General features: G+C 37.7%; 1 protein-coding gene across 1 annotated transcript in view; it reads right to left on the bottom strand.

Annotated features, from left to right (window-relative positions):
• Positions 1-6,548: 6,548 nt before the first annotated feature.
• The window catches only part of hip1rb (huntingtin interacting protein 1 related b), a 126,607-nt gene continuing 118,750 nt past the window's right edge, over positions 6,549-14,405 (bottom strand). The window contains exons 30-32 of the mRNA XM_051672335.1: positions 8,839-8,900; positions 7,960-8,193; positions 6,549-7,198 (exon numbers count right to left, since the gene is read on the bottom strand). Coding sequence (XP_051528295.1) covers positions 7,190-7,198; positions 7,960-8,193; positions 8,839-8,900 — 305 coding nt within the window. The 3' untranslated portion in view covers positions 6,549-7,189. The remainder of the gene's footprint in view (positions 7,199-7,959; positions 8,194-8,838; positions 8,901-14,405) is intronic.

Here is a 14,405-nt window from a genome sequence, read left to right as displayed (position 1 = left end):
TGATTACTGAAGAGATTACTTTGCATTTTACTGTCATTTGTTTCATTTAATATTTAGTCCTTTCAGATGGAAAACATTTATACATATAAATGATGCGATCCAAAGTGCATTTGAACAGCGGTGAAATACTTATGATGTGTTACATTCATACGAGCAGACAGAGAAGTAAGTTTTGAGCAGAAGAAATAAACCTCGTGTCAGCTTTACGCTAATCTAAAATGCTATTTCTAGCCATTTTACATGCACGTTACCAGGCACGATCGTATTTTTTTTTATCAAGAAAATTTACGTTGGATCATAATTTCTTTTTTTCTAGTAAGACCTCTGATATTAGGGCAAAAATCGTATTCCTGATAATCATTTTTGTATTGTTTTCCTGTAAAAATATCTACAAATCCTTAAATTTGATTTATCTTGTTTTAGAAACGACACTGCATAAGATATTTAGGTTTTTCAGAGAATGTATTTTTAACGTGTATTTTGTCTTACTGTACTGGCAGAGTTTTTATAGTCAAAACAAGTGAAAAAAATCTACCAGTGCTGAAGAAGTAATCCAAAGTATTTGGAAAACGTTACTGACCTTGAGTAATCTAACGGAATATGTTACAAATTACATTTTACAGCATGTATTCTGGAATCTGTAGTGGAATACATTTCAAAAGTAACCCTCCCAACCCTGCAAACAGAAATACAACAATTACTGACTCAATTTTAGAGGCAGACGATAGATTGCTGATATGAAATGTTGGGATACATAACCACCATAGACACTGAGTGGGATGTGTCCCACCCAGTGTTGGGTGTAATCTAAATATAAAGCAATTAGTTACTGTCAAAAAGTAGCTACATTTAAAAAAAAAATTGTAATTAACATTTTTTTTAAAATCTTATAATAACAAAAAACATATATATATATATATATATATATATACACACACAACAATTGTTAAGAAATAAGAAGCTATGAGATGCAGAAATAAGAGAGGGGGACATCTACAGGGAGAGATTGTAGCAGGTAGTTAAATTTTGGAATACAATTCATTTTAATAACATTAACCTTCCCAATCATCGATAAATGTAATGAAGCCCACCTGCCCACATTGCTCGAAAACCTTTTTATTAAAGGGTCAAAATTAACACTAACTAAATCAGACAAATTTGCTGGGAATAAAATCCCCAAATACTTAATGCCCTGTTTGGGCCACTGGAAGGCGCCCAGCTGGAAAGCTGTTACTGGACAGTACGCTGTCAGAGTCAAAGCTTCGGATTTAGACTAATTGACTTTGTATCCTGAGAACTTGGAAAAGTATTAATAATTCTGTGGAGGCAAGGCATAGATCTAGTAGGTTCAGAGTCAAATAAAAAAATATTATCTGCGTAAAGCAGAAGCTTATGCGCCACACCTCCCGCAACCACCCCTGGAAAATCATCCTCCTTTCTTATCGCAGCTGCTAATGGTTCCAGGGCAAGGCAGAACAATAATGGGGAAAGAGGGCAACCCTGCCGAGTGCCCCTATCCAGAGTAAAATAATCTGAAATTAATCCATTTGTTTGAACCGCTGCTACAGGGTGTCTATAAAGTAACTTAATCCAACCAATAAATGTACTCCTGAACCCATATATTTCCAAAATTTAAAAAAGATAATCCCATTCTACCATATCAAATGCCTTTTTGGTGTCAAGTGAGATGGCAGCGACCGGAGACTGATCATTCGCTACTGACCACATGATATTGATGAGACGCCTGATGTTATCAGAAGAGCTGTGGCCCCTAATAAACCCCACCTGATCTATATGTATAAGAGATGTCATAACTTTACTTAATCGATTAGCCAAAATTTTTGACAACATTTTTACATCTAGTTGGATCAGGGAGATTGGACGGTAACTTTTACACTCACTTGGATCTTTGTCCTTTTTAAGAATCAGACTGATCCGGGCTTGTGTCATGGTTGGAGGAAGCTTTCCATTCTTTAATGATTCAGTATAAACTTCTAACAAAAGTGGAGCCAGTTCTGTAGCATAGGATCTAAAAAATTCTGCGGCAAAACCATCTGGCCCCGGAGCCTTGCCAGTAGGTAGGGACTTAATTACCTCCTCCAAGGTTATCTCAGAATCAAGATAATATTTTTGCTCAATCATCAGTTTAGGAAGATCTAATGGTTCCACAAAGTTTCTAATATCTTCATCAGTAGACGAAGACGTGGAACTATAAAGATCAAGATAGAACTCTTTAAAGGCATTATTAATATCAATGGCTGAGGTAAATATTTCACCACCAGCAGATTTCACTGAGGGAATAATAGAAAGAGACTCTCTCTGCTTTATATATCTAGCCAAAAACTTCCCTGCTTTGTCACCCAACTCAAAGTATGACTGTCTTGCCCTGAATAACCAAAACTCCACTTTCCGCGACAAAATAGTATTATATCTGTATTTCAAACGGGTCAATTCTCTGAGGTCATCAGCTGACATACGGCACTTCAGCTCTGCCTCTGCACTTTTAATATTCTCTTCCAACTCCACGAGTTCTTGTGCTTTGGATTTTTTGATGAATGAGGCATATTGTATGATCCAACCCCTAAGAACCGCCTTAAGTGCCTCCCAAGCCATGCTCACAGAGGATACTGAGGACCAGTTGGTCTCCATATAAACATTGATTTCAGTCTTTAACATTTATTGGAAATTTTTTTTTTTTTTTTTGCAAAAGGGACACATTAAGGTGCCAACTATATGATTTCTTTTTCTCTGTATATGGCAACATCTCTAAACTCACCAGGGCATGATCTGAGACTAAGATATTTCCAATTGAACAATCAACAACAGATGAAATGAGGGATTTGGATATAAAAAAAAAAATCTATTCTAGAAAAAATCTAATGGACTGATGAAAAACTTTTATAGTCCTTACCAGATGGGTTCAAAAGTCTCCAGATATCCATAAAACCAAAATTTTTACACATCCTGTGAAGCGCCAATGTTGCTCTAGGGGGTTTACACACTTTTGCTTCACTGTGATCAAGGACTGAGTCCATCAAAAGATTAAAGTCTCCTCCCAATATTATATCATGAGGGGTGCCAGCGGTTTGCAGCATCCCTTCAAGATCTATAAAAAAGTCCTGATCATCAGCGTTAGGTGCATAAATATTAGCCAAAATCAACCTGTGCCCTTGAATTTCAGCTGAAACAATAATGACTCTCCATAATTTATCTTTAGTCTGTTTGAGACATTTGAATTGTAGATGTTTATTAATCAATATAATGACTCCCTTGCTCTTACTTGAGCCAGCACTAAAAAAAAAAACATGTCCACCCCATATCTTCCCAAAATTTTCAGCTTCCTGAGGGGAGAGATGTGTTTCTTGAAGAAACACTTTATCATATTTCTTACGTTTAAGAAAAGTAATAACCTTCCTTCTTTTTATGGGGTGCCCCAACCCATTTACATTCCATGTGGAGAGAGACAATCCGCTCATATTAACATTTGACATTTTGATATAATAGAAAAAATTAATTGTGTGTCAAAAACAAAATTATACAGACCACATTCCCCATTAGTGAAACAATCAAACCCCAAACAGAAAAAAGAAAAACGTGCGCATTAACCCTGCGCACGAAAGCAACAACTGGCGACAATCCCTTTAAACTCAAAGAGTCCATGTACGCCTACGAGAGCCCCCCATGACAACTTTGCAATCGGATTGTTCAAAATTATATAACAGAAAATACTTTGTAAAATAAACCCCAGCCAATAGGCAGAATGAACATAAAGAACGTGTAGATTCATTCACAGAACTGTCTCAAAGGTGTGATCTTCCACAAAACAAATTCCAGCTGATATAAAACCATTCAGATTCCTCGGACAGACAAACAAATGTTCGGTGAGCCAGCTGTTATGAATTCAGCAGATAACGTAATCATTCCAATGTCCCATAAAAATACTCAACAAAACAAACTACAGCCAGCAGGAGGAATAAGCACGAAGAACGAACAGATTAATCCACAGCTGTTCCAAAGGAGTGTTATTCAATAGAACAAGCTCCAGCCGCTAGGCGGAACCAATACAAAAAGAAACAAAACCGGCATCCCGGTTCCGATGGTTGAGTCAATTTACTCAGAGGCTGCATAAAAGTATATACCATGACTTACACAATCCGTCAACTTTATAAAAGACATCCTTTGTGTGAGCATGTAGATATTTTGCGGTCATCCGTAGTGTCCACTCTCAAATTGGCCGGGAACTTCAATGCAAAAGTAATCTTTCGTAAATGCAAAAGTTTCAAGGAAAAGTGTTATTCACAAAACAAGCTCCAGCCACTCGGCGGAGCCAACGCAAAAAGAAAAAGAAACCAAAATGACGCCCAGCTGCCTCAAAAGCCAGAATAAGTACAGCGAGTCGACCCACTCACATGAGAAACGATTTACTCACCCATTGATTCAATAAATACATTGCCCACATACATTGACTGATTGGGACATGTAAATACTTTGCGACCGACCTTCGTTTCTATTCTCAGTTTGGCCGGAAACATCAGAGCAAAAGTGATCTTTCACTGATTTAAGAGTTTCTTACATTCCTTGAACCAATTGCGTTTCTCTCTTGTCGAAGTCGCAAAGTCCGGGAACAAGAAAATATTATGGTTCTTCAAAGAAAGCTTCCCTTTGCTCCTCACCTGGCGCAACACAAGATCTTTATCGGATGATGTCAGAAATCTGGCCAGAATCAAGCAGGGCCTGTCTCCCTCAGCAAATCTGTGAGCTGGGACTCTGTGAGCTCATTTGATTTCCAGTTTATGGCCTGTTATGTCGAGCAGACTCAGGAAAAGCTCATCTAGGAATTTCATCATATCTCTGCCCTCCTCATGCTCTCAAGATCTTCAAGCTTTTCAAGGAGATGTTCCAAATCAATTTTGGTCGCGGGCGGATTAGCGGTTAATTCCCTCTCCGAAGATTCCAGAAAATCGATTCGTCTCTCAACATCAGTCACTCTTATAACTATCTCAGAGAATTTTATTTCCATTACCGTAATCGATCGACGTATTACAGCGAGATCCTCCAAGTCAGCAAGAACCTTCGTCAACATCACCGACATGTTGGACAACTGACGCTGGATCTCCTCTCCTGCCGCGCCATCCAAATCGAGTCCCCGGTCTGTAGGCCTGTCGGGGCTTTCATCCTGAACACGTAAGTGTCTTTTAATGTCTCCAGATCCCGAGGATTTTGACTTCTTTGCGTTGTTTTGCCTCAAAGAGCAAATGTGTAACTGGGTGTATCAAATTTCACCAGATTATAACATGAAAATAATTAATAATTTAGCAAAGTGTGCAGAGCTTGTCGCTCACACGTCTGCTTCTTGCATGGCGACACCACATTTTAAATTCTTATAATCAGATTAAAGTAACTGATTTTAAATTTCGTTGCAGTTTTATTTCTTGGGTTACACATATTTCTAAAATATTGTTATTTCCTCTGGGGAAAAAAAAACATTTTATCCCCTTCCACACTTGGGCTCAAATATTCTGGCTCAAACAGTGCAAACAGAGAAGACTCACACTTTGTCTGCTGATATTGACACAATATTGATGGATGAATTTACCCATTCCAAATATTTTGTATTTTAAGTATTTTATATTAATGCAGCCTTTCCTAACATATTTAATCATTTATTTCATGATTAATACAGTATATTCTGAATTCTGGACTGGCCATATGTTCAGGGCGTTTCCCTGCCTTCTGCCCAAGGAAGTTAGGGCAGGCTCCAGCACCATTATGACCCTAGGATAAATAGGTAGAGGAAACATGAATGGATCAATGGATGGATTAATTAATATAATTGATATATAATTATTTCCATTCAGGAGATCTTGTTGGTCAAAGGCAAAATGGATGCAGCCAAATACGTTGGAAGGCCTGCAGAGATGGGGCCTATAAGCTTGCATATCTGCACTATAGCTTTTACTGTCTGGCCAACTATGAAACTTTAAATTGCAGCACTTCTAAGATAATTTATTTAATGACAAATAGCTTGTGTTGTACCACTCCTTACTTGTAAGTCACTTTGGATCATGGTCGTAACCATCCACTGATCAGTATGGATTTTCCAATGAACAGTTCTTAAACTTTTACAATTGGACATGCCAATCTTGAATATTTGAATACATCCATGTTTTGGATAAAAGGATCTGGTGAATGAATACATGTACAGAGCAATATAACCTAATTTACCAGCAGGACAATGGCCCAAAGCCAACAACAAAAATAGCACAGGAATGGCTTTTTTATAGGGTTAAAACTCTCGAATGATCCAGACTTGAATCCAGTTGAAATCTGTGGTTTGACCTAAAAAATGCATTTCATGGATGCTAACTCTGTAATCTGGAGTTCAGGCAAATTTATCTTGCAGATTGTTTGTGCAACCATCAATCAAATGTGCAAAAAATAAATAAATAAATAAATAAAAATACACATTAAACATGTTAATCATGAATCATGCTACATAAAATGTCATCTCATTCATTTCTGGCAATAACAGAATCACACATGACAAGTCATTGTTCATTTTACATTTATTACAAGGGACAGTCAAACATGGCTAAAATATATTAATATATAGATATGGATGTGTAACGACATTTCGTTAACAAAGTGGGAGAGAAAAAAGCGAGATATATTTTAATCAAACCCCAATTTAAAGAAAAAGTCTTAACATAAACAGTTCTAATTAGAATTTCCACCATGGTAATACCCTTATATTTATCATAAAATGAAGATGTTATAAACATCTTATAAGAATCAAACATACAATAGTGTTAAAAATGCATTGCAATAATGTCTTCTTCTGTTAATACAGAAGTCAGTATTCACTTTTTTCCTATTACATTCTACATGTTAAGTAAATAAAGCAGAACATCTAAAATTTAGAACAAAATGTTTTGGAATTTTAAGTTAATGATCAGCACCCAATACTGTAGCTCCATATCTAATATAAATAGAATGTGTAGCCTCTAAGGCACAAGTAAACCTCAAATGGAGAAAGGCAAAAGTCTGACATGGAAGATATGGCAGGACAATGAAGTGACCAGTCATATAAGTAGATAGGTTTGTGGTATTGCAAGAGGAAGATTAAAAGGACCCTGTTTTCAATGCATTCAGACATGTAGAGTCTTCAAATATCTTCATTCAAATGTGCTCACCTCAACTGTAAGAGGCAGACAGAAAGATTTACTTGATTATATGCAATAGAAAAATTAAAAGGGTTTAGTATGGGTTTAGTCATATGACAAGAGCAACAATACATAAAAAGGTGATTTTTCGCTCTCATTGAAAAAAATCTACTTATAAAGGTTTAAGGATGTGTTAAGAACTCTCTAAATCAATGAACATGCCAATCTGCAAACAATTACTTAACACTAATGTAGTTGTACATGATATATGATTATTTTGGTAATATTTTAGTGTACCTAGTTGATATGCAATGAATAACTGACCACATAATACCATTAAATTACCATTGTAAATTAATGCATATCCGATGTGGTACAGAGTTAATGTTAAAGTTATATAACCATCAAGGCTTTTAAAGCAGTTTTAAACTTCCAGACAAGGCCTTGCCAAGCCAAGATTCAAAGTCTGTCTTGACAAACCTTAATTTTCTAGTTTGACAAACTTTATATTTCTACTTTTCTATAAAATTAATGTACATCCGAATGTGCATTACTTTTCAATATTTCAACAGTAATTACATTACATTAATTACATTAATAATTAACATATTGTACATATGACTATAACTTGAACCAGTTTGTCATTTCTTTATGCTTATGGTTATAAAAGACAAAACCAACCATGTTGTTAGTACAGACACCTTCATGCAACATTTGAAAAACCTCAAAGCCAATATGCAAAAATACATGCTTATATACGGAATAGTGTGCAACATATTTAGAAAATTTGTGTTACCGTGCTTTTGGGTGGGATGTTGGGTTTTTGTGCAAGGACTGGTTTCTTCATGAGAGAAGGTTTTGATGGTTTGGGAGAGGAGGGAGCAGCGGTCACATGTGACTGGATCTGTAGGCCATTGTCCTGCACAAGCTGCTCCAGAGGAACTCCTGCGATCTCATAGTGTTTCTTCCTGAGCTCACCCAAACGCAAACGCTCATTATCCAACATGCTCTCCAGCTCCAAAACCTTCACCTGATAAAGGGAAAAAACAGGGTTAATACATGTATAATATACAGTAAATGTTTTATATCATGTATTACCCCAGAAGTACTGCTTGGTTTCTGGAGCTTAACACTAGCAGTCCTACTGCCTGATTTAACTTCATATATGCACTAAACAACTGGGGCAGTGCCGGTCCTCCCTATAAGCCCCTCATCCTGACGAAGTCATTATAAGTAGCCTAGTATTGGTATTTGTGATGCAAACATAATGGTAAAAAATGTCTATAACATGTAAATATTAACATGAATTGTAGAGGTGGTGGGACCATGATTTCACTTATCTAAATATTACATTTCTCAACATTCAAATCAATACAGTTCTCAACATTGTATAAGGTAGTTGAATGCTGCATCATACATTCATTACAATTGCCCCAAAAAGTATTTGGACACTTAAGTCACACTTAAAAATATATGAATTTCATAGCATTACATACCAAAATATCAAAGCAAGTGCCAATTGCTTAAAGCCACTGAATAAACGGCTTGGAAAAGTGAAGAAAATCTCTAGCACCTTTTATTTGCAGATGCCACTTGCTTTGATGTTTTTTATCCAGTGCAATGACTTAAGTGTCCAAAAAAATCAAACATGTGGTCTGAATAGTTGAGAACAAACCTGTGCCTCCATTTCTTCTTTTTTTAACTTGATCAAAGACATGCCAGAGAAGTCCATGGTGTCTTAATATGCCCAAAAGAAGAGAGAGAGAAAAGTCCATTGTTATTTTGTGAGTATTCTCTGTTGTTCTAATGAAGAACATATGGCTCATTGCTGTTTCAACACTACAGTATTGCTTGTAGTAACACTATTTATTTTCCATTGAAGAGAAAGATATAAACCATTGTTTTCAGAGAATATCTGAACCGTATTGTAAAGTTTTTCCGTTTTTTCTTGTTGTAAGCACACACATTACAACATTTTTAGATATATGCTTTTTTAAGAAAAAACATATGCCAATGGGGTAAGAAAAAAATATAAAAGGGGTCATGACATGAGGAATCAAATTTTCCTTGATCTTTTGACATAAAAGATGTCATTGTACTATAAAAACATACTGTACATTTCAGAACTGAAAACTTCCCCCTTAAAAGAAAAAGAGCATTTATTTAAACCAAGCTGCAAAAACATTTCGTTTGGAATTCGTGGAACTTGTGACATCACAAGGACTAAATACATCTGCATATGCAATGCCTATTTTTCCGTCATTGCACCCTTGGACCCGCCCACTGGTGTTCAGTCAGTCACAGAGGTGAAGAGGAGAGATATGGGGCCTATCATGGGAGATTCATCCTAAGTGGACTTACACAGTACACCTTCATGTGCCTGTTTGGATTTAAATGTTTTTCTACATAAACATGCACAGACAGACATCTTTGACTCCTTGATACATATCTTGGGCCGCTTTTAAAAGATGCGGTGTCAAGTTACAACTCTCTGTCATTTGCCCATCTGTGCCATTTTTAGTTGTTGGTGTATGAAAACATGATGAAATGATACTGGGAACTGAGAGTGGATGTGTCTTCAGCATAATTTTAGAGTGGATTATATGTTCGGCTCATATCATACCAGTCATAATACGATTCAAGCTTTGCAAAGGAACTGTTATTGAAGGATGGGGAAGTTAAAACACTTGGACATGATCGCAAAAACCGTGAGTAAATAGTTTCATTCATGAATATTTCATATGTCATGACTGTGTGATAGTTTATGGTGCTGACACCCCGTTTACACTGGGCGCATCCGTTATCGCGACGTGATGCAACGGCTTAAGGCTGTCTACACCGGGCGTATCAACACAAACTTTCTAAACTGTTTATTTGTGTTGTTGGCAGTAGTGCAAAATGGAACAGGACATCTGTTTACTGTCGGCGCAACGTGCTGCAATGGACCCTTCCATGGTAGACAGCATCATTTTTTGTTGTAATTAAAATTTTTTATTGATTCCTACAAAACATATATACAAAAGTAAAACAAAACATACAGTATATATATGGAATCAACATTTAAACCCCACAACCACCCCTCCCCCTCCCTATCCGCAACCCCGCCCTGACCCCAACAAACATCTCTGTGGTCACATATGAGTATATACACATGATTATAGACACACAAAAATAGAAAGATAAAAAAATAAAAAATAAAAAAAAAATAATAATAATTACACATCCAGCAACGTCAGGTATCCGTCCCATTTCTCCATAAACAAATTCAATATTCCTAGTCTTCTAAAAGACCCTTCTTCAAAGGCCACCACCCTCCCCATCTCCGAGCACCACTCCTGAAATGAGGGCGCTCCAGCCAACCTCCAACCCCTTAAAAGAATCTGTCTGGCGATCATGACGCTAGTTAGGACCCAACTCTTTATGTGTCTATTCTCCACATCGATGACTACCCCATCGCCCAAAATACAGTCTGGGGCAAAATGAAAGCCAAGTGCCCAATACATCACACATAAGACTCTGAACCTTCAACCAAAACTCCTGGATCTTAACACACCTCCAAAAGACATGGGTTATGTCTCCATCCTCAGATTGGCATTGCCAGCAGGTCGGTGGGTCTTTAAGACCAAGCCTATACAATCTAGAGGGGGTCCAGTAAAATCAATGTAAAATCTTGAATTGCATAAGGCGCACCCTTGCATCTTTAGATGCAGAAATATCTAAAGAACTGAGATCTGAGAATCCCAAAATGTTGAACCATATTTTCAAATGATCTCAACACTCCACTCTCATATAGGTCACCGAGCGTATTAACCTCCATCACAATCCACTCTGGCCAGCAGAAAGGGGACTTATTAATACATAATTTGGGGTTAAGCCATAAGCTCAAGGCAACATTTAAATAAATGTCTGAATTAAACACTCTGGACACTTTTGTCCATACCAAGTGTAAATGCGAGATAACGGGGTGTAATTTAACTTCTCCGGTTAGTTAGAAAGATAGAAAAGATAGAAAGAAAGATAGAAAGGCTTTGCAATGGCGAAATAGGGGCAATAACGTCCTGTTCAATACAAAACCAGGGAGGGGCTCTCTCAGGTGGAAGCGACCAATGAGCCAAATGTCTGAGACCGAACGCATAATAATAAAACAAAATCTTGGGTAGGCCTAGCCCACCTTTATCCTATATGCAGCCTATGCAGCTTACTGAAATGTGGGACATTTCCCATTCCAAATGAAGGACTTTGCTATGCTATCAAATTGCTTGAAATAAGAGAAGGGGACATCTATAGGGAGTGACTGTAGATGGTAGCTGAATTTTGGAATACAATTTATTTTAATAACATTAACCTTCCCAATCATAGATAAATGTAATGAAGCCCACCTGCCCACATTGCTCGAAAACCTTTTTATTAAAGGGTCAAAATTAACTCTAACTAAATCAGACAAATTTACTGGTAATAAAATACCCAAATACTTAATGCCCTGTTTGGGCCACTGGAAGGCACCCGGCTGAAAAGCTGTTATCGGGCAGTACGCTGTCAGAGCCAAAGCTTCGGATTTAGACCAATAATTTGGAGGCAAGGCATAGATCTAGAAGGATCAGAGATGAATAATAAAATATCATCTGCGTAAAGCAGAAGCTTATGCGCCACAGCTCCTGCATTCTCCTTTCTTATCGCGGCTGCTAATGGTTCCGGGGCAAGACAGAACAATAATGGGGAAAGAGGGCAACCTTGCCGGGTGCCCCTATCCAGAGTAAAATAATCTGAAATTAATCCATTTGTCTATACCGCCGCTACCGGGTGTCTATAAAGTAACTTAATCCATCCAATAAAAGTATTCCCGAACCCGTATGTTTCCAAAATCTTAAAAAGATAATCCCATTCTACCATATCAAATGCCTTTTCGGAGTCAAGTGAGATAGCCGCGACCATTCTGTAGTATAAGATCTAAAGAATTCAGCAGCAAAACCATCTGTCCCCGGAGCCTTGCCCGTAGGCAAGGCCTTAATTACCTCGCCGAGCTCCTCCAAGGTTATCTCAGAATCAAGAGAATTGTTTTGCTCAGTCGTCAGCTTAGGGAGATCTAATGGTTCCACAAAGTTTCTAATATCTTCATCGGTAGACGAAGATGTGGAACTATAAAGATCAAGATAGAATTCTTTAAAAGCATTATTAATATTAATGGTTAAGGTAAATATTTCACCACCAACAGGTTTCACTGAGGGAATAGTAGAAAAAGACTCTCTCTGCTTTATATATCTAGCAAAAAGCTTCCCTGCTTTGTCCCCCGACTCAAAGTATGACTGTCTTGCCCTGAATAGCCAAAACTCCACCTTCCGTAACAAAACAGTATTATATCTGTATTTCAATCGGGTCAATTCTCTGAGGCCATCAGGCGACATTCGGCACTTCAGCTCTGCCTCGGCACTTTTAATATTCCCTTCCAACTGCACGAGTTCTCGTGCTTTGCATTTTTTGATGAATGAGGCATACTGTATGATCTGACCCCTAAGAACCACTTTAAGTGCCTCCTAAGCCACGCCCAGTTGGTCTCCATATAAACATTGATTTCAGCCTTTAACATTTGTTGCCATTCAGGATTTTGCAAAAGGGATACATTAAAGTGCAAACTATATGATTTATTTTTCTCCATATGTGGCAACACATCTAAACACACCAGGGTGTGATCTGAGACTAATATGTTTCCAATTAAGCAATCAACAACATATGAAATGAGAGACTTAGAAATAAAAAAAATATATTCTAGAATAAATCTTATGGACTGATGAAAAGAATGTATAGTCCCTACCAGATGGGTTCAAAAGTCTCCAAATATCTTGAAGGCCAAGATTTTTACACATCCTGTTGCTCTAGGGGGCTTATACACTTTTGCTTCACTATGATCAAGGACTGAGTCCATCAAAAGATTAAAGTCTCCTCCCAATATTATATCATGAGGGGTGCCAGCGGCTTGCAACATCCCTTCAAGATCTATAAAAAAGCTCTGATCATCAATCTTAGGTGTGTAAATATTAGCCAAAATCAACCTTTGCCCCTGAATTTCTGGTAAAACAATAATGACTCTTCCTAATTTATCATTAATCTGTTTGAGACATTTGAATTGTATATGTTTACTTATCAATGTAATGACTCCCCTGCACTTACTTGAGCCAGCACTGAAGCAAATATGTCCACCCCATATCTTCCCAAATTTTTCAGGTGCCTGCAGGGAAAGATGCGTTTCTTGAAGAAACACTATATCATATTTCTTACGTTTAAGAAAATAAATAAACTTCCTTCTTTTTATGGGGTGCCCCAACCCATTCACATTCCATGTGGAGAGAGACAATCCACTCATATTAACATTTGACATTTTGACATATTAGAAAAAAATAGATTGTGTCTCAAAAACAAAATTATAAAGACCACATTCCAACATTAGAGCAACAAACAAACCCTGAACTTCCCCCCGAACAAAAAAAACAGAAAAAAGAAAAACATGTGCATTAACCCCGCACACGACAGCGCCAACCGGCGTCCATCCCTCTAAACTCAAACAGTCCACGTACGCCTACGAGAGCCCCCCGCGACAACTTTGCCATTGGATCGCTCAAGTCCGGTGTTTCTATACAAAATTTGTGAGACAGAATTACTCAACAGAAAATAATCTATAAAACAAACTCCAGCCAATAAGCAGAAAAAACACAAAAAACGTGTAGATTGCTCCAAAGGTGTGTTTTTCCACAAAACAAGCTCCAGCAGCTAGCGGAACCAGCACACACAAAAAAAAGGGTGCCATTCAATTCTTCGGGCAGTCAAATGAATGTTCAGTAAGCCGGTCCATTCGGCCGTTACACGAGTGCAACACATGCCCTAATCACTCAAATGTCCTGCAAGAAATATTCCACAAACTCCAGCCGATAGGAGGCATAAGCACCAAGAACGTGCAGAATGATCCACAACACAGTCCCGAGGGAGTGTTATTCCACAAACAAACTCCAGCCGCTAGGTGGAACCAGCACAAATAGACAAATAAAAGCACTCAGTTTCCTTGGACAGTCAAATGAATGTTCAGTGAGTCGGTCCACTAGGCAGCATGAAAATCACCAAATGGCTTACTCACTCGATTGTCTTTATGAAGAACATAGCTTGCTGTGGGCATGTAAATATTTTGCGACACTCCTTAGTATCTATTCTCAGTTTGGCCGGAAACATCAGTGCAAAAGCGACCTTCCGTTGATG

This window comes from Myxocyprinus asiaticus, chromosome 3, assembly GCF_019703515.2.
Source record: "Myxocyprinus asiaticus isolate MX2 ecotype Aquarium Trade chromosome 3, UBuf_Myxa_2, whole genome shotgun sequence".
Taxonomy (NCBI): Eukaryota; Metazoa; Chordata; class Actinopteri; order Cypriniformes; family Catostomidae; genus Myxocyprinus; species Myxocyprinus asiaticus.
Note: the sequence above shows the minus strand (reverse complement) of the source record. Positions and strands in the feature narration are given on the sequence as shown.